Source organism: Triturus cristatus, chromosome 2_1 (assembly GCF_964204655.1).
Source record: "Triturus cristatus chromosome 2_1, aTriCri1.1, whole genome shotgun sequence".
NCBI classification, from domain to species: domain Eukaryota; kingdom Metazoa; phylum Chordata; class Amphibia; order Caudata; family Salamandridae; genus Triturus; species Triturus cristatus.
In genome coordinates, this window is record NC_140581.1 from 34,748,752 (window position 1) to 34,769,386 (window position 20,635).

Sequence of the window (20,635 nt, forward strand, 5' to 3'; positions counted from 1 at the left end):
TCATGTTGGATATGTTTGGGCCATGTCACATACACCCTGAGTCCTGGGGGTGATGGCATGTACGTCACAGTGAGACATGTAGCCACAATACTGATGTGCACCCACTGTCTGTGTGCATGTTGTGTCTCAGATGTGTCTGATCAAATTTGCCCAATGGGTGACAGTCTCCACATCCATGTGGTATATGCATCAACCTTGATGGTGTGTGTGTCTAAGAGATGTACATGGAGGGCCTGCAGGGACAACAGTGGCCACTACCTGTGGGACTCACACTTACCTTGTGGTGTGTACGTGATATGCTATGTCCATACCAGTGTCGATGTGGCAATACAGGGACCCTGGGTTTCTGCATGCAAAGATCTGTGATGCCTGGGAGACATCAGGCCTCACTTGTCACTGTGGTGTGTGTTTGTAACGTCACAGCAGTACATAGGTCGGGTGACACAGCCAGATGATTGGCCATTACACTACATGGGACTCATGTGGACATGTGGAATTGAGATGTGAGGTGATGGTCATGTAGGTGACATATGTGTCCATGCCCAACAGCACCCACCTCAGTACATTGTGTAATGTCATGATCTATCATGTGATATTGAGCCTGGTCATGGCCACATGGGTGGGTGAACCGACAATCTTCCTTTGTTCATCTCTGTTCTGCAGGGCACCAGCTGTCCATCGAGCGTTCCCAGACCTTGCAACCATGCAGGAACGCGACTGCATCCGACGGTACCGCTTCACCAGGCCACTGATTGAGGAGTTGGCGGAGCAGTTGGCACCACATCTGCTACCTGGTCAGACATAACCTACAGCACTGACCCCAGAGGTGAAGGTGATGGCAGCCCTGCACTTCTTTGCTACTGGTACCTTCCAGTACACTGTGGCTACTGCTGGTGGGATGTCGCAAACTATGTTTAGTCGGGTGCTACGCGATGTCTTGGAGGGGATGTTGCATTTCCTAGACCTGTACATCAAGTTCCCGAGCCCAGCTGAACTCCCGGAAATAAAAGATGCCTTTTATACACTGGGGAGGATGCCGAACGTCATAGGATCAATTGATGGGACACATGTGGCCCTGATACCACCACAAGCGTTACAACAAACAAATGATGGACGGAATGGTGACAATGCATACATTCTCCCCCAGTCAAGAGATCTGGGTTAAATCCATCATTCTTTTGCCCACTACACCACCCCAGTTTAGACATGGCCATATGCAAAACAGTCTTGACCCTGTGCCTCATGCGAACAGTCCAGCCCGAACTGCCAAGCCATGTCTTCCCTGGACCGGAATCAAGCATCCTAGGACCGGTTTCTGGCTATCAGCCGTCATCAGCCAGGATAGCTTGACTCCAGTGGCGTAGTGAGCACGGGTCCCACGTCTGGGAATACCCATCCCACTTAGGGCGAAAAGCGTTACAACAAACAAATGATGGACGGAATGGTGACAATGCATACATTCTCCCCCAGTCAAGAGATCTGGGTTAAATCCATCATTCTTTTGCCCACTACACCACCCCAGTTTAGACATGGCCATATGCAAATCAGTCTTGACCCTGTGCCTCATGCGAACAGTCCAGCCCGAACTGCCAAGCCATGTCTTCCCTGACCGGAATCAAGCATCCTAGGACCGGTTTCTGGCTATCAGCCGTCATCAGCCAGGATAGCTTGACTCCAGTGGCGTAGTGAGCACGGGTCCCACGTCTGGGAATACCCATCCCACTTAGGGCGAAAAGCGTTACAACAAACAAATGATGGACGGAATGGTGACAATGCATACATTCTCCCCCAGTCAAGAGATCTGGGTTAAATCCATCATTCTTTTGCCCACTACACCACCCCAGTTTAGACATGGCCATATGCAAAACAGTCTTGACCCTGTGCCTCATGCGAACAGTCCAGCCCGAACTGCCAAGCCATGTCTTCCCTGGACCGGAATCAAGCATCCTAGGACCGGTTTCTGGCTATCAGCCGTCATCAGTCAGGATAGCTTGACTCCAGTGGCGTAGTGAGCACGGGTCCCACGTCTGGGAATACCCATCCCACTTAGGGCGAAAAGCGTTACAACAAACAAATGATGGACGGAATGGTGACAATGCATACATTCTCCCCCAGTCAAGAGATCTGGGTTAAATCCATCATTCTTTTGCCCACTACACCACCCCAGTTTAGACATGGCCATATGCAAATCAGTCTTGACCCTGTGCCTCATGCGAACAGTCCAGCCCGAACTGCCAAGCCATGTCTTCCCTGGACCGGAATCAAGCATCCTAGGACCGGTTTCTGGCTATCAGCCGTCATCAGCCAGGATAGCTTGACTCCAGTGGCGTAGTGAGCACCATAGGCACATGAGCAGGCATACCGGAACAGGAAACATTTCCACTCAATCAATGCTCTGGTGGTATGTCTTGCAGACATGTCTATCACACATGTGTGTGCACGGTTCCCTGGTTCGGCGCACGATGCCTACATAATGAGAAGTAGTCGCATTGCAATGCTGATGTCACAGATGCCAGATCAGCATGCCTGGCTTGTCGGTGTGTACTGACTGTTTATCATTGTGTGTGTTTGTCAATGTTGTATTCTGCACTCCTACAAAACTCAGCTACTTGTTCATTTTTGTGTGTGTAGGTGACTCCGGATATCCCAACATGCCATGGTTGCTGACACCCCTCAGGAACCCTGTGACACCAGTCGAGATGCGCTACAATGAGACACATGGTCGGAGCAGGAGGGTGATTGAGCGGACATTTGGCCTCCTGAAAAGCCGCTTTCGCTGCCTGGACAAGACCGGAGGGGCCCTCCCATATGAACCTGCCAAGGTGAGCAAAATAATCCTTGTATGCTGCATGCTCCACAACATGGCAGTGCGGAAGAAGGTGCCTCTCATCCAGGATGACGATGACCAACCTCCGGCACCTGTGGAGGATCCCGGCCTGGGCCAAGATGCTAGTGATGATGAGGATGAGGGTGACGTCCGCTCACAGCTCATCAACAACTTCTTCACCTGAATGTGAGTTTCCAGGGTTGTTATGTCAATGTATGGAGTTAGCCTGGAATGTGTTGTGGCTGCTCTGTTGCTGTCTGAGTGTGTCTGTGTGCCACTTAACTGGATGCGTGCAGTGATGTGTCCATTCAGGTGGTGTGTACTCCACAATAGGGTAGTACTGCTAACTTGTTTTTGTGTAGGTTTATTGTGACATGTTTGGTGCATGTGTATTGCATTTCTCTCCTGTTTTGCTGTGCTTTTGACTGTGTTTTGTGTCTGTCCTTCACAGGGTAATTTGCCTGTTGTTTGTTCAACACTGACCCCCAACACCCAGAATCCGACACCAGTGTGTGAGTAGTCAATTGACATCAAGTGATGTGCCACACACCCCTGGACTACAATTCCCAGACACTCTGTGACTGTGTGTCCAACGTAACGTACAATTGCCTTGCAACTATTGTGGAATAAACATGTTGCTGATGTGTAATGAACCTGTGCTATGCTTTGTTAGGTGCGTTGTCTGTCTTCCCACATCTGACTGACATTTGCTTACCTCACCTGTGGACTTGTTACCACTGACTGTGGATAGGTGTTGTGGTTGTGCATACCTATGTGTTTCAGGTTACCATAATTGTGAGTGATGAGTAACAAGGCCATGGTGAGTATGTGTTGTGTTGCCATAGTGGTGTGTCTCCCTCACATGTGTCACGTCACCATGACTCACCTGACGTTGGCCACATTGTTGCAGTATTTGGCATGCACTGTGTTGTGTAGCAGATCGACATCTCCATGACACATGACAATTTGGAATCACAACAGAGGCAAGTATGGTGTACTGGTGAGTTTATTTTCGAACATGTGTGTGGAAAGTGCACAGGATGGTGGGTGCTGTACATTGTTTTTGTAATCCAAAGTTCACATTAGAGTTGCAAGTGCTGGTAGATGAAATGTCCAGAGTGAAGTCCACAGTCATCTGCTACATTGGCCCAACATGAACCCTCCATGTCATGTCAATCAATCAATCAATCAAGACATTTATATCGCGCACTACTCACCCGGAGGGGTCTCAAGGCGCTTGGGGAGGGGGGTCTGCTACTGCTCAAACAGCCATGTCTTGAGCTGTTTCCTGAAAGCGAGGTGGTCCTGGGTCAGCCGAAGGTGGATGGGCAGAGAGTTCCATGTCTTGGCCGCCAGGTAGGAGAAGGATCTTCCTCCGGAGGTGGCTCTCTGAATGCGAGGGACGGCCGCGAGGGTGAGGCGTGCGGATCGTAGCTGGCGGGTGGGCGTGTAGAAGGTGAGGCGGTCGTTGAGGTATCTTGGGCCTAGGTCGTGGAGAGATTTGTGTGCGTGGGTGAGGAGTCTGAACGTGATCCTCTTGTTGACAGGGAGCCAGTGCAGGTCTCTCAGGTGGCTCGAGATGTGGCTGCGTCGGGGGACGTCTAGGATGAGTCGGGCGGAGGCGTTCTGGATGCGCTGAAGTCGTTTCTGAAGCTTGGCTGTCGTTCCGGCGTAGAGGGTGTTCCCGTAATCTAGTCTGCTGGTGACGAGGGCCTGGGTGACCGTCTTCCTGGTCTCGGTCGGGATCCATCGGAAGATCTTGTGGAGCATGCGGAGGGTATGGAAGCAGGATGAGGAGACGGCGTTGACTTGTCTGGTCATCGATAGGGAGGAGTCCAGGATGAAGCCCAGGTTGCGTGCATGGTCCGTTGGTTTTGGTGTGGTGCCTAGGGCTATGGGCCACCAGGAGTCGTCCCATGCAGAGGGTGATGGTCCAAGGATGAGGACTTCTGTCTTGTCCGTGTTAAGTTTCAGGCGGCTCATGTTCATCCACTCTACGACGCCTTTCATCCCTTCGTGTAGGTTGGTTCTGGCGGTGTCGGGGTCACTGGTGAGGGAGAGGATCAGCTGGGTGTCATCGGCGTAGGAGATGATGTTGAGGTTGTGTTGGCGTGCGATGGCCGCGAGGAGTTTCATGTAGACGTTGAAGAGGGTGGGGCTGAGCGACGATCCTTGCGGGACGCCGCAGATGACTCCGGTGGCCTCAGATCCGAATGGAGGGAGGCGAACTCTCTGTGTTCTTCCGGCGAGGTACGAGGTGATCCATTCCAGAGCCTTTCCTTGGATACCGGTGATGTTGAGGCGTTGGACTAGGGTGTGGTGGCAGACAGTGTCAAATGCTGCGGAGAGGTTCAGGAGGATGAGGGCCGTTGTTTCCCCGTTGTCGAGCAGGGCTCGGATGTCGTCGGTGGCTGCGATGAGGGCGGTCTTGGTGCTGTGGTTGGCTCGGAAACCGGATTGCGATGGGTCGAGAGATCCGTTCATCTCGAGGAATGCGGACAGTTGCTTGTTGACGATCTTCTCGACGACTTTGGCAGGGTAAGGAAGGAGCGAGATTGAGCGGAAGTTCTTGAGGTCGGTTGGGTCCGCTGTTGGTTTCTTCAGCAGTGCGCTGAGCTCGGCGTGCTTCCAGCTCTCTGGGAAGGTGGCTGTGTCGAAGGAGATGTTGATGATGTCACGGAGGTGGGGTGCGATGGTGGAGGCTGCCTTGTTGGAGACATGGTGGGGGCATGGGTCTGTCGGAGATCCGGAGTGGATGGTGTTCATCATGCGGGCCGTGTCCTCGGGAGTCACCTTGGTCCAAGCCTGGAGAGTGACGGCGGGGTGCGTAAGTTCCACCGATGGGTGCGGGGGTGGAGTGCCGAAGCTCTCGTGGATGTCGGCAATCTTGTGGTGGAAGTACGAGGCGAGGGAGTCGCAGAGGTCCTGTGAAGGAGTGATGTCGTTGCTTCCGGAGCTGGGGTTGGAGAACTCCTTGACGATGTCGAAGAGCTCCTTACTGTCGTGGGTGTTGTTGTCCAGTCGTTCCCTCAAGGATTTCTTCTTGGTGGTGCGGATGAGTTGGTGATGTCTGCGGGTTGCGAGTTTTAGGACGGTCATGTTGTCGGTGGTCCTGTTGAGGAGCCAGGCCTTCTCGAGGGTGCGGCAGTTCTTCTTGGAGTCCTTGAGTGCGTCGGTGAACCAGGGGGCTTTCTTGCTTCTGGGCTTGGTGCTTGGTTTCTTCAGTGGGGCGAGGTCATCGGCACAGGGGGTCAGCCACTGCGAGAGGTTGCGGGCTGCTGCGTTGGGGTCCGTTGTGCTGACAGGTGGGTTCTGGCTGAGGGAAGAGGTAAGCTGGTCGTCAGTGATCTTGCTCCAGTTTCTGTGGGAAACCTGCTTCGGGTGGTGGTGGACCGTGTTCTTCCTGAAGCTGAAGTGAGCGCAGCTGTGGTCGGTCCAGTGAAGTCCGGTGGAGTGGTGGAAGGTGATGTGTTTGCTGGACGAGAAGATCGGGTCGAGCGTGTGGCCGGCGTAGTGCGTGGGGGTGTCGACCAGTTGCCTGAGTCCGAGGTTGGCGAGGTTGTCCAGCAGGGCGGTGGTGTTGCGGTCGCTGGTGTTCTCCAGGTGGAAGTTGAGGTCCCCTAGGAGGATGTAGTCGGTGGAGGGGAGGGCGTGCGGGCTAATGAAGTCCGTGATGTCCAGTACATCCCCTGGGGGATGTACTGGGACATCTGCCTCTCACATGTCCTTCTGCAGACGACCCCTTTTCTTCCTGGCGGGGGAGATCCTCAGGTGCAGGCCTCTGCGGTGCAGGGGACTCTCCGCCAGAGTCTGCCTCCCTCCCTGTGGCGCTGGCAGATGGTGTTGCAACAGATGTTGTGGCCACACAGGGAGGTGTGGACAGGTTTGTGTTGATCTGGCGGAGGCATTGGAGTATGTCACGATGCACCACAGTAAGGGCATCCTACTTGGCCTCCATGCGGGCATAGTGGACAGCCTGCTCCTGTTGCATGTCCTTGAGGATTCCCACTACCTGGCCAAATCCTCCGGTGCTATCCTGGTACGCATGTATGATGCGTGACAGTTGGGGGTCATCATGCAGTCCAGACCCCTCTGCAAGGCGCGCCCTCTGCCTCCCACCCCTCCCAGCACCCCTATCCACACGGGCATGACCAGCAGCGGGACACGCAGGTGACACTGGGACCCCTTGGGTGGTGTTGCTGGTGGTGTTTGCTGTAGCTTCCAGGGGGTCCTGTGTCCCTGTGCTGTTGTTGTTCAGTGGCCTTGGTCTGTCCGTGTTGGCGGGGGTGCCCTGTTGGTGTCCAGATGCTGGAGTCGTGGGTACAGGGGGTGCAGATGTTGATGCTGCTGGTGCTGCATGATGAGTCCCACCGGAGGAGCCAGGTTGGTCGTCGTAATCCGAAGAGGAGAGAGACAGAGTCAAACCAGAGCGCTCAGTGTCCACCAGAGTCTGGGCCTGGGAATCCCCTTCATTTGGTGCTGGGTCCCCAGCACCACCTGTGTTTGGAAGAGAAACACAATGTGAGTTATGTTTCTACAGGTATCAATGGTTCACAAACATGACATTTTCTACTGTACGAACAGATGCCTGCCTGTACACTGCTTTTTTCCAGGTTGTCACGGACAGAGTTTGAGATTGTTGTTGCCCATTTCCCAGCAGGGCCTTGTGCTCCCCACAACAGAGCCCAGTGTCAGACATCTTGTCAGTCCCTTCCCACTCCCTGTGAGGCGAGCATGGTTCAGTGTATGCTTGCTGGGCCATGTGGGTGGGTGTAGATAGTCTGTGACTGTGACTCCCATCATGCTCTTGGCTACACCCCCTTCCCAGCATGCCCATACTTCCTCCCTCTTTACTCTGCTTCTCTGTGAGGGGGTGTGACAGCACTGGCAAGTTGGCTGACTGTGAAATCCTGGTGTTTGTTTGGCTACAAGTCCAAAGAGAGCCCCTGTGCTTCACACAGCTGCACCCAGTACGGGGTGTCTTTTGATGATGTTTCACAGACGTGTGAGTCAATGCATTCTACCCGGTGAGTTGTGTGGAGTTTGTGTTGAGGGTGGTGTGTGTCTTCAAATGCTGGTAAGTATGGTGAGACCTGTCAGTCCTCCTTCCCACCCGGGCAAACATCCCACCATGAAACGTGCTTCCATTGTAGGGCGTGCAAGTTGTCTTTCAGGATGTCAGTCAGTGGAGTCCTGCTCCTGATTTGCGTACAACCCCTAGCAGGGCCTTGTGCTCCCCACAGCAGGACCCAGTGTCAGCCATCTTGTCAGTCCTTTTCCACTCCCTGTGATGTGGGCATGTTTCAGGGAGGTCATGATGGGCCAATTTTGAGGAGGAGCATATCTACAAACCCCATCATGCTTTTGGATACACTCACTTTACCTGCATCCCCACAATTCCTTCCTGTCAGTCAGTTGCACTGTGAGGTAGTGTGTTTGTGGTGGCAAACTGTCTGGCAGTGTCTATTTAGCATTGTGCCACTGCCTTGCTTTATTTGTTTGTAGGTTGGTGCATGTCATGACACAGTTCCAAGTCACTATGAGATGGCAGGTACTGTGTTTGTCTGCCTGGCATATACATCTTGGGTTGATTATCTATTGGTTAGTGTAGCTTTGCTTGCGGTGCATGGTTTCACTGTCCCCTTGCCACACAATATTGGGTATGTTGTTTGTGTACTCACCAGGCTCTGGTATGTCTGTTAGCCCATGGACGCTCTCTGGTGGTAGGCTGTCCCGCACCTTCTCTTCCCAGGTCCTGAAGTAGAGTGGTTTGGCAGGAGGGCCACCGCCGGTGCACTGACTCAGGGCGTGATCTTTTTCGATGAGTTTCTTGACCCTCCTGCGAACGTCATACCACCTGTTCTGGATATCGTCCGTTGTGCGCCTTGCTGGTGCTTGTGCGTTCACCTTGTCTACAATCCTCACCCACATCTTTGTTTTCTGTGACATGGGGGTCCTTTGGACCAATGTACCAAACAAATGTGGCTCTACTCTGATGATCTCGTCTACCAGCACTTCTAACTCACTATCTGTGAACTTTGGATTCTTCTTTGGGGGCATGGTGATGGGTGGTGGTAGTGAGGGATGTGTGTGAGGGTGCAAGTGAGGGTGGGTTGGTGTTGGTTTGGCTGGATGTATGTGTGTGTGATGTTGGATGAGGTGCTGATGGTGTGTGAGTTGTTTGATGGGTGAGTTGTGAGTGTGTCTGTGGTTGCTGTGTAATGGTGTTTGCTGCGGGCTGTGTCTCCTGTTTGCAAGGGATGATGGTAGTGAATGTAGTCCTTTATATATTTGAAGTTGTGGGTGTGTCTTTGTCCCAGGTTTTTTTTATTTGGTATTTATTGGCTTTGTCATTGCTTGTTAGGTCCTTTTTTTGTCTTTTTTCCTTTGGGTTTTGTAGGCATGAAGGAGACGTTCATCTGACGGATGCGGACGCTGATGTTGTCTCGTGCGGGCTTCTCCGCCTCGTTCACGCTGCCTATCTTCTATGTTTCATACGCGTTGGTAGCGAAAGTCTCTATTGCTTGTGGTCCCTGTTTTCTGTGTGTGTCGGTCGTGCGGCTTGGTCTCCGTGCGAGTCGGTCTGAGTTTCCACGCATTGCATCGTACTGTGCGGATCGGATATTGCGGGTACGGGTCGGTCGGGTTCATTCCGGGTTCGTGTCAGTTGGTGAAATTTGCATCGGTTTTCCGGCCGGATCACTATTTTCCCTACGGCTGGGTCGTACGGCTTGTTTTCCATACGTGTCAGTTGTTATTCACATGCGTTGCATCGTACTGCACGGGTCGTACGGCGCTGGTCCGTGTCGGTCGGTATCCGGTCCGGGTCCATGTCAGTCGGTACGTTTTGCGGCCGGTAATGGAATCGGCCCCTTAATGTAGTGAGTGAAGGTATTAACCCTTTTTCAAATGATCAAGTGAGTTCCAGTTCAGATATATATATATATATATATATATATATATTTAGCAATTGTATATAAGGCAAACTCGACCTGAAGGTATCAGAGTGCTTTATATGAGCAGCAGTTGCATTACAGATGGACACATTGATTTTTTATTTAGGCATTCGGGAGATTAAGTGATTTCCCCAGAATCAAAGGACGCTGGAGCCTCCGGCCAGACTTCTTCCACGACACGTTGTTCAAATTTTGTGTCGCAGTGCCAAGGGCCAAAATAAACCTAGGAGAAATGTTTCTCAATGTCACCATCTTATCAGATTACTAAGTAAATTTACAGAATATGTAATGTGTTAAAGTTTAACTATGATTTCTTTAGGTGGTTTAATATTTCTTGTACATTTTATACTGATTGTACTTTTTGTGTTTTTGTAAAGGAAAGAGAATGTCTATGGTACGTACCATCATTGTTAGTGCTAACCTCTTATTTTACCTACCCATTTTATAATGGTTCAGACCTGGAACTTTGTAGGAGTTCTGGAGTGTTCAAGCATTGGACGCTTTACTGTTGCTGGACACTGGAGAGCTGCCAGGAGTTCTCATGGCCGCGGTCACTTTGAGGTATCTTTTTCAGAATTAGCAACTTCCGTTTTTGCCTTATGCTGCCCTTATCTGTTCCCACATTTGTCAAGGATCCTCCACCTTGTGCTTTAACTCTTAGAGCATGTACCCCACAAACACCACATATAATACATCCATCAAATCACGACATACATTCGAGGACGTGAAGAGCCCAAGGTATGGGGGACTGAACCCATTTTGCACAGAGGGGTTTGTTGGGGTTTTTAGGTTGTGCTATTGATTCAGCGCTATCAATAGTCAGTCTCCTCCTAGACTGGCGCACTAACTGGAGCCACTATCTGCTGTGGAGGGGAGTTAGTCTTCAGGATACTGCCATCCAGCACAGGCTGACAGTCGACATAATCGGGGCATTGTACCTCATAAAACTGGTGCTCCACAAAGGTCTAGTCCCTCCAACACTCACTTTCATGTTTATAGGCAAACATTTGCTCTCACCCTCAAACCTGCTGAACTGCATAGCAGGATTACACTTACCAGGCTTACACATCTCTGACTCTTTGCTCTACTTGAAAAGTTCATTCAAAGATACTGGAATTACTGGCAAGTAGCCTGGAAAGCACCACACCACCTGAAACTCAGCCCACTCCAAAACATAGTTTCCCCATATTTCTACTTACCTCAACTTAATCCATTCCTTATGCTGTCCATAACAATCGCCCTCCCCCCAAAAATGTATTTTACCCTACCCAATGTATTCCTACAAGGTTATCTTGAAGAAAATATGGACCCCTGATGGGGAAAGCAGACCAAGCATTTGGTGCAGTATCAGGCTGAGGTAGAAACAGAAGCTAACCATTTACAGATACTTTTACTACAAATATGTAGTGGCTAAAACACAAGAAGGAAGATGTAGGCTCAGCCTGGCAGACAAGCTAACTTGTGGGACTCAAGCACACGTTCCATGACAGGATGCAGAGTCATGTACTGAGAATGGAAGCACAAACACACTGACTTCAATGTTTATTTAGCAGACACATAGTTGGGTACAGAAATGAATTGAATTATTGACTTGAGGGCAATCCACTGAAACAAGAGACATTTTTACCAACTCCTGTATCACCAAAGAAATCCAGTGTCTGCCCCTTCGCTTGATGTTCAATTGACCCATTGCTATGTCCTTCACCAGATGCTATTTTACAATTCCGAGACCCCAGGGATCAACAAGTCCTCACAGTTTATGTTTGAAGTCTTCTCTTCTTTGGGGTGTAGGTCTTTGTTTTGTAGTTGGAAGGGAGCTTCCACCCTTGTAGAAGTCATCAATGATGCTCTTATACTTTTTTAAGATAAATGGACGTATTATTTTCATTGTAGGGCCTAACATATGGAGAAAGAGAAGGGCAGAGTCAACAAAGGAGGGAAAGAAAGGCAAAGCAATACAAAAGCAAGTAATAAAGGGTCAAGATCTACTAACCCCATTCCCAAGCGGGGGGAGTTCAATTTGCATATCAACTGCATTGCACATGGAAAAGCAATTTCTGATGCAACATATGCAGGGGAACACAAAGCAAGCTGTCTGGTGAATAATAATTAGGCAAGGCACATTTGGCGAACCCCTATTATTTTCTACCAATGCAGCGTTGTCTACTTGCCACCCGCACTGGTTGAGGCAGTAATTACCGTTCTGTACAGCTCAGACCCAAATATTCCACTTTCTCAGGGAATATGTCAGTAAGAGCTACCTCATCAGTATTTGAGTTCTTTTTCTATGGATCATCATGTTTACCTTTCATCCATTCTCTCCCTCTACAACTTTACCTTCTGTCTCTTCTCTCCTTCCGCTCTTGACTTTCCTTTCTCTTTTTCTTGCAACCTTTGTATTCCTCTGTCAAGCTCTCATTCCTGCACCTTCACTCCCTGCCTCCTTTCCACTCAGCCCATCTCTCCTCTTCTTCTTCCTTACAATTGCTCTTTTTTACACCTATTTCTTATGTCCATCTTCTTTCTATTCCCTCCTTTTCCTCCCCCTCTCCTGCTTACTGCTCTCCATCTTTACCCTTTCCGTACCTTTTTCTCTCTATGCTTTCTCCCATATGTTTCTTCTCTCCCACTGCTCTTAAGGGCTTGTGCAGATAACAATAGGATTTCAATACTTAAGTGAGGATCGCTGAAGCTGGATCCCAAGAGGTGCATGATGGTAATGGGAAGGTTGGAAATGGTCAGAGTTGGTGGCCCTAAGATACACAGCACAAATGGTACTTTAAAAAGGCAAAAGCAAACCAAAGACCTTGTATGGTCAAATAATAAATAAAATCTGCTAACTGCCCTAACCCACATGTTTCCATGAGGCACAGTAACATATCTCCTTTGGATTCGCCTCTGAAACGTATCCTGTGGCAATGGTGTCTGCATCACTGAGTTAGATGTTGGCGGATGGGTTACTCCATAACAATGGTGACGGATCCCCCGTCCACCGAAATATAAATCCCATAGGATATCATGTGATTTATATTTTGTCCCAAAGAGTTTTCTTGAGTTCTGGTGTAGGTCATTAACCATGTGAGGTAAGTTCCCGCGATGGCATGATCGGGTTAAAAGTAATCTTATCTCACTTCATGTGATGTCATTAATATGCAAATTGGCTTGTCTTAAACCTGCAACAACTGTGTATGTGCTTGATTAATTAAAACCATTGAAGTGGGAATCACCACACAACAATCAATATTAAAAATATTAAAAGATATTTTTTCAAACAATACAAAGAAAAGAAAGATAGGCAGAGCCTGTCTGCCTCTATAGGTGCGGTTGTGCCAGTACGTGACCCGGAGCTAGTAAAGTGTAATAGTGTCTTGATTCTTGGTCATAATAGCAATATCGGCTGCAGAGGATTCAATAATGATTCATCCTAAGAACAGACGAGGGCACTTACAGTTTGATTAGGCAGTGGTCTAAAGCATAAAGTGACAATAAGCAGTAAAAAACCCTACAGTACAGAGGAAATCGCAGTCCAAAGTGCTCTAGTGCCTAGAGTCCGCCTAGAGCAAATCATTCAAGCCATTCATTAACTGCTACATTCTGAGCTTTTAAATAGCTTTAAAATGACTGAGCATAAGAAAAACCTAACAGTGATAGTGATATAAATTGCTAGAGTGCCTAGCCTCAGCCTGGCGGTCATCCACCCGCACAGATGGACCTACCAGCCCGCGTGCTGACAGTCTGTATGTGGCTTCACTCCTGCCTTTCGCATGTTGGGATTAATTAGCCCCAGCTCAGAGCCAAGATACGTTTTGGTTCTCATTTCAATTGCTAATTTCGATGCCTTTTCCTCCACCTTCCGAGGGTTTTTTACCACCGCACAGTTCAGTCGAGGATCACTTGAATTTGAGCGAGCTGCGGCGGCTGCTCTACGTGTCCTCTTCCCTCTCTCATTACATTTCCTACTTGAGATTGATTGGTGATTTCCAGAGTGGCTTTCCACAGACACAACGCGTGGACCACATCTCCTCCGCCCTGTCTGCACATCCTGCATCTGTCCTGGCCTTCTCTCTGCTCCATGAGGGAGTGTGCTTCAATGCAGGCAGGACTCCCAGCCTGTGTTTTGGAAAGGTTTCTGTTATTGAGTTGTTATAGAGCGATCCTACATAAAACTGGAGCTTTAGCTTTGTGTAGGTATTAAGAATGAGCCACCCATGGCCAAGCCTGGCTAGGGCAGTTTTATCCTTCAAGCGTGACCGGGTTGTAATGCTTGATTTTGTTATTTTTTTCCCATCCTACTGGGTGCCAGATCCCATGCTGAAGAGAGGCCTGGTGAGTTATGGCTGATTGTAAATAGACCCTTGCTGGTCATCGGGCCCTCTCTTGTATTCTAAGCCAAAGGCGGTGACTTCAAGAGTCCCCGCTTGCTAATTTAAAGCGATGGCAGCAGTTCATGAAAGCCGGCTGCTGGGCCAAATACCACATTCCAATCTAATCTGGCAGGAGGCGTGTGTATTGGGAGTCTAAAAAGGATTCTAAACATCTTGATTATTTTGTCCAGATGATATTGTCCTGACTTCTCAGTGCCTCACTCCCATAGGTCAGAGTGAGAGGAATCTTTGTTTAGAGGGGCTAGAGTTGGCCCCTTCAAGTTCTATGCAAACCTCCCAAGCCTGCTGTGAGGGATTGCCCTTCCTTCTGATGTCTTTCAGGCGCTTACTGAACCTCTAGGTACTTACAAACATGCATGGACTCTAGCTTATTTCCACCCCCATGCCAAGTATGATGTTTCAAACCTTTTTTTTATTTATGGGTAGGGTTTTGGTCTTTTCCATAATAATGGTCAGCCCGGTGCTCTCAGATGAAGCTCGAGTTGCATCCAGAAGCCGTTGTGAGCCCACCTGCGTCCTGCTGACCCGCACTGGAGGACCGTTGTCTTAAACCAGAGAAACCCTACCTCTTTTTGGTAAGAGAATGATGTTGAGTATGGAGGCCTGCAAAGGGCAGCAGACCTTCTTCCCTGTAGTTACATCCTATAATGGGAAACATATTTTTTTAAGCCACCCAGTGCCCCATTATTCACAAGGTGCTACTTTTTTAAAGCATTTTTTTTTGTTTTCGTCTTATGAGCCACTTTTTGCTCCTCCCCATGGAACAAACATGATTAGCAGAGGCAAACCCATTTGTGAATCAGCGACACTCTCCCCTCACTCGTGCTCCACTTGATGCCGATGGAAGGGCGAGATACAGGGCACAGGTACAGGAGAAATCTAGATCTTCCCCATCGACCCGAAATAAATGAGGGGAGCAGCCACCAACTGAGACATAAGGGTGGGTCAAAATACCCTCCATGGAGGATGTGAGGACACCACACCCTGACAGCGAAAACACAAACAGACTCCATGGGCCCACAACACAGTGCAGGAAATGGTAACCTCCCAAAAATGTGAATCTGTGTGTGTCACATGCCCCTCCATTTGGAAACACTAGAGAAAAACAAATAACTCAAAGGACTGTTTTCCATCTGGTTTGCAGCACTATGATAAGAGATACAGGGCCTGGTACACACTGCACTTGAGTGGAAATGTAGTATCAAGTGCCTCGAATCTAAGCGACTCTTGACAGAGGGCTGGCAAACCGCTCTAACAGCTACATAAACTGGTCACGTAAAACAAGAACCACATACGCCTTTTGAAACCCTACCAAAACATTATTTGACCACAGACCTTCCCTGCACTGTTTTCTGCTCTCAGGCAACAGACAAGGAACCAAGCAGCAACCCCTCAACAACCAGGAAATTACACTGGAAACTTTACTGAAAGAGATTACTTCAATACGCTCCAGGACAGGAGCCTTCAACACGAAAACGATGGAAATGTCCAATGCCCACAAGAACTGATTTACCATAAACAACTGGACTCCATGGAAAGGATACTGGAGGATGTGGCAACTGAACATGCAACCAGACTGGGGAAATGAGCGGTGGCACTTGAAACTGAAAGTAACAGACTTGGAGGACCCCTCCCTAAGAGACAACATTCATCTCTAAGGACTCCCTGAATAAATTGAGAAAGAAGACATGAATGCTTTCCTTAGTCACTTCATCCCTGTCTGCTGAATAGGAACTTTCCAAGCCCGTGGAATTATGGAAAGTGCATACACTGTACACCAGAAATCCTAAAAATCCAAACAGCGATAGCCTTTTATCCAGACACCAGACATGCAAGCTACATCACATGTGGGAAAAAAAGGTTAAACTTTCTCATTGGAATACATTCGAGACAATCAAAGAACTCAATAGGTAATTTTCCAGCTGTGCTCTTGCACTAGAGTAAGAGCTCTAGGGCCAAGCATGCACTGTCTCAGTGGAAACATAGCAACACGTGCCCCTAATCTAAGCCACCACTGACTGAGGGCTGGCTAACTGATCGACTAGCCACAATACTCAACTGGTCGCATAAAGCAAGCTCCACAAAGAACTTGTTGGCCACCTACTAAAGTGTTTATTTGATCACATCCCTTCCCTGTCCTATGTTCACCTCTCGCATCCACAGTTCCCATCCTCTTTGGTCGTACAATGGTAAGGGCGTTCCGTACTGAAAAGAACACCATATGGCATTAAGGCAAATCAGCTACATGATTCACGACTGTGATTGCATGATTGTGTTTTTTTAACTTGTGTTATTGTGATGATGAATTTATGACGTGATGATTTCCTGGCTGTTAGACTCAGCGGTTTACGGCTTGCTGGAACGCATCGAATCCGGTCAGAATCCACGGTTCCAAATAGGATGAGCACGTTACAATTGTCCGATAATCTTTGTCACAATCTGGTAGCTTGGCACCGAGCATACAGGCTTTTTCTCAGAGCTCAAGTGTAAAGTATTGGCACAACACTACCCCTCAGAACACACTGTGTATGCCACAAAAAGACTCCACACAGTATAAAACACTTCTCTTTGTATTACACCCACCCACTGACATCGAAACGAGATACACATTGTATATACACTCTACAGTTACACAATTGTCAAACTTCTCTATTTAAATCAAAAAACGAAACACATATTGTGTGTACACTTTACAGTTATTTGCTATTGTCAAACTTTCCCATTGCAGAAAGGTCAAACAGTCGCAGGTCTTTGACTATGCCTCGTGAGCCAGCCCCTCAGTCATTCAACTTTGCTAGCTAAGGATAGACGTTGCTCCGGCTGACGCCCTGTTGACTAGACAGCCGGAACCACCCAACACGGAAAGAAACAGTTTCTTAGTTTTGTCCATCTGAATTAGACTTCAGGTGCCTGATAGCACCTGAACAGGGTGGGATCGCTATCCTCCTGTTGACAAAAGGTTTGAGAAATATTTTCCCATCAAGCGGAGGTGTGACCTGCCGTATACCCTGACAGTCAGCCTTAGATGCCCACAAGGCACATGAAACCCCTCGGGTCTCGTCATGGTGTTTTCCACAACAATCCACGCTATGGTGTGGGTCCAGGGAAAGGGAGTCAAAGACCTTGGACAGAGGCCGCAGTGTCAGGCACTGTTGTCCTCCCAATCTGGAGGCCGAAGACAGTCTCAGCTCTTGCTCAGACTCCCCCAACACCCCTCGGATATCACACGTTCTGGAGCGCAAGCTAGCACAGATCCCCTGGTTGCAAGCACGGGTCCCTCAGGCTCTGCAAGCTTCCCCCACACTCCTCGAACTCCTCACATCCCGGCTCCTCAGATGGCTGCTGTTCTTTACGCGTGCACACCTCTTGCACAGGGAGAGGATGGTGTATGTCAGGGCGGTCCTTGTCCCAACCACGATCACGTCCACCTGTCTCCAGTGCACCCAGTGGGGTCCTTACAATCTCATGGAGACAGTGAGATCCTTTGTGTCCCTGGTATCTCATGGACAAGAGGCCAGCTCACCGGCCTTTGGAGAGTCTTTTGAGAGCCAGGTCATGACAGTTGCCAGCAACATCCAGGCAAAATCCACTAAGCGATAGTCCCCTTCCTGGAGCACGACAAGCTTCAAGCCGCCATGAGTCCGCCGATAGTCCAGATGCTGTACCGCCTGTCCTAAGGATTCCTTGTGTCAATGTCCCAATATCGAACCAGCGTAGTATGGTTCTAAATCTAAAAGTGTCTCTGGTTTGGAGGCCAAAGCCCCAGTAGTTATACCCACTATGGCATTTGAAGATATGATAAATACAGAAGGCCACCTTTGACATGCACAGACCCTCTCCCAATTTTCTACTGTCTGCCATCCTACCCCGGCAGGTTTGATCATAATCTTTAGTGGCACCAAGACCCTGCCCCTTGGAATGCATGTACCTATTTCACCCCCAGGTAACTGTCCCAGAAAGGCCCCACAGAGTCAGAGGTCAGCAGTTTCCCTTGAGCACCTAAATTATGGGCTTCTATCAGGAATGCACAGATGTGGCTGTCCCCCTGGCACACAGTTGTGAATTAGGAGGGTTGGCAAGTGGGTTATTACTAGTGATAAATATACATTTACTATTTGCAATAACATGGTCTAGGGCTCAGTATAGGTCTCAATAAATTATTCCTAAGCGCAACCCTAGGTAGCTTGGATGCGAGCAGGCAGATTTAACTTAGGAGGCAGGTATGTAAAGCATTTAAAAACACCATTTCAGTAAATACCTGAGACACAACACACAATAAAAATCCCACACCAATTAAAAGAATTACACCAAAACGACAAACATCCAATGTAGAAAACCATGGATATGTATTTTTAAAGATTTAGCACTTTATAGCACTTAGAAACCTATTTTGCCACTTTGGGACATCTAGTCATGCTTGACCAGGACAAAGTCAAAGTTTCAGGTCAACCCCAATGGAGCCCTGCTCAGACACCCCTCACGGTAGGCTGTGGCCAGAATTTTACCTTTGGACTTAGAAACATTTCTGGAGCTTTTTTCTCCCAGGTTCCTCGATGCTCTTCACCAGTCAGGATTCGGTGAGGGTCACTGACTTGCTTTCAGGGACCTCTCAGTCAAAGTCTGGAAGTTGGACCTCCAGAGCTTTTCAGCGGGATGAACCAGCAGGTCAGGTCGGCTCGCTGTTGAAGGTGTCTGACTTGGTTCTCGCGGTTGAGTCGGTCCCCTTATTGAGCTTTTTTCCAACGTTGCTCCAAACCTCTGGAACTTCTTCCTGAAGTTCCTCTTGGGGGCCAGAGTGTCCAAAACACAATCCAAGGGCCTTAAAGCTCCAAGATGGTCCTTGAAAGATTGGGACCACAATTCCCATAATGCACAAAACTCTTACAAATCCACTGGACACACTCCAGGCAGGGGATTCTTGGTGGTGATGGTCCAGGTGAGCTCTGTTAACCTGTAGCTTGCAGGGAGTACACTCTTTATTCATCTTGAAGCTAGGCACATCCATAGGGCTGTAGTCCCAGATAATGCAGCAGGCACAGTCAGTCAGAATGCATGGCCTGATGGTGCAAATCAAGTTTCCAGCTTGGCAAGCCTTTTTCTATTAGTTTCAAGCTGCAGATCTGAGAGGCTCTGCTCCTCTCACATATTTATTCGGTGTTCTCTGGGGTCAAGCAGGAGAGCACTCCTGTCCAATGAGGTGCAGGGCAACACCCCAGAGCATGACCACTCCCTCCAAAGTGTGGCATAATGGTCTCCCAGAAAGCCCTATTCCTCCAAAATTTAGTATGGCAGAAATCTCAGCAGAGGAGCAATAACCAGTGAAGCCACCCTCCAGTATGGGTCATTTCCATAGCTCTCCTCCCCTTACCGTCTGCAAATTCCTCCCTTAAGCCTGCCACCTGCCTTGGTCAGAAGGGCTGGTGGGTCGATGGGCCCAGCATTCCCTGCCTGTCCTATTCCCCCTTTGAGGCCCTATGCTTTACGGCCCCTCCCCCCTGCTCTGGCATTCCTGGTTAGCAGAGCTCTCTCCACGAGATAGCCTTTCCCTAGGTGAGCCACTCATCACTTCATCAAAGCAGCCTGGGTAATCCTGTTAATTCTGACCAATCAGGGAAGAGGGCAGGAAGGCTGAATTTTGGCTCACAGACAAGAAAGTCTTATCACTGATTTTCTGTATACTTTAGGATCAATTCAACAATGGCATATTGTTGGATTTATCAATACCATTATTCTAGGTGCTTTAACGGTATGTTATTTAATCCCTAGAAATATTTATGCAGTCATGAACTATTGCCATGCTATCCTATGGGGCTTGGCATCTACCATGGAGAAACTGCAATGCACAATTTCTCCATCATGAGGGCATATAAAACATCTTTTATAAGGCCCCTATATAGTCACAGGACCCCCCACCCCTAGGACTCCTAGGGGAGACTGTAGGGGTCCTGGATATGCAAATATACTGTAGATCATCACTCCACAGTGCTCCTATCACTAACGTCTATTTTGGGAGGCACCTTACTACAATGGGGAAAGTGAAATGGGCAATTTCTCTATCCCCAGGGCATGTAAATCATCTTTTATAAGGGTCCTCCGTATTTAATAACATAACCCCTCACACCTGGGACACCTAGGGGAAACCCTGGGGGTACAGAAAATGCCAAAATATTGTAGTTTATAACCTTTTAAGTGCCCCTATCATCAAGGTCAAGTTTGGGCGCAATGTACATTTAAAATTAGTGCTGCAACACTTAGCTGCTTTTAAAATGACCTCAGGCTCTCGGCAGTTCACACATGCAAGTGCAACAAAGGCTGCTGGCCTCTAAACTGGCATGCCCTATTATTCGCTAAGGACTTAAAGGTAGTTTCAATCACCCTGCCCTAACATCTACAAGGGACATATAGAGCAGGTCATGCCAATCATAGGTGTACCCTAATGCATGTGTGTGTTTTCTCAGTGTGTCCAA

General features: G+C 48.8%; 1 protein-coding gene across 1 annotated transcript in view; it reads right to left on the reverse strand.

Moving 5' to 3' along the window:
- Positions 1-11,312: 11,312 nt before the first annotated feature.
- LOC146863661 (long-chain-fatty-acid--CoA ligase ACSBG2-like) overlaps positions 11,313-20,635 on the reverse strand; it is a 570,849-nt gene continuing 561,526 nt past the window's right edge. Inside the window, exon 13 of the mRNA XM_085627754.1 lies at positions 11,313-11,679. Coding sequence (XP_085483880.1) covers positions 11,534-11,679 — 146 coding nt within the window. The 3' untranslated portion in view covers positions 11,313-11,533. The remainder of the gene's footprint in view (positions 11,680-20,635) is intronic.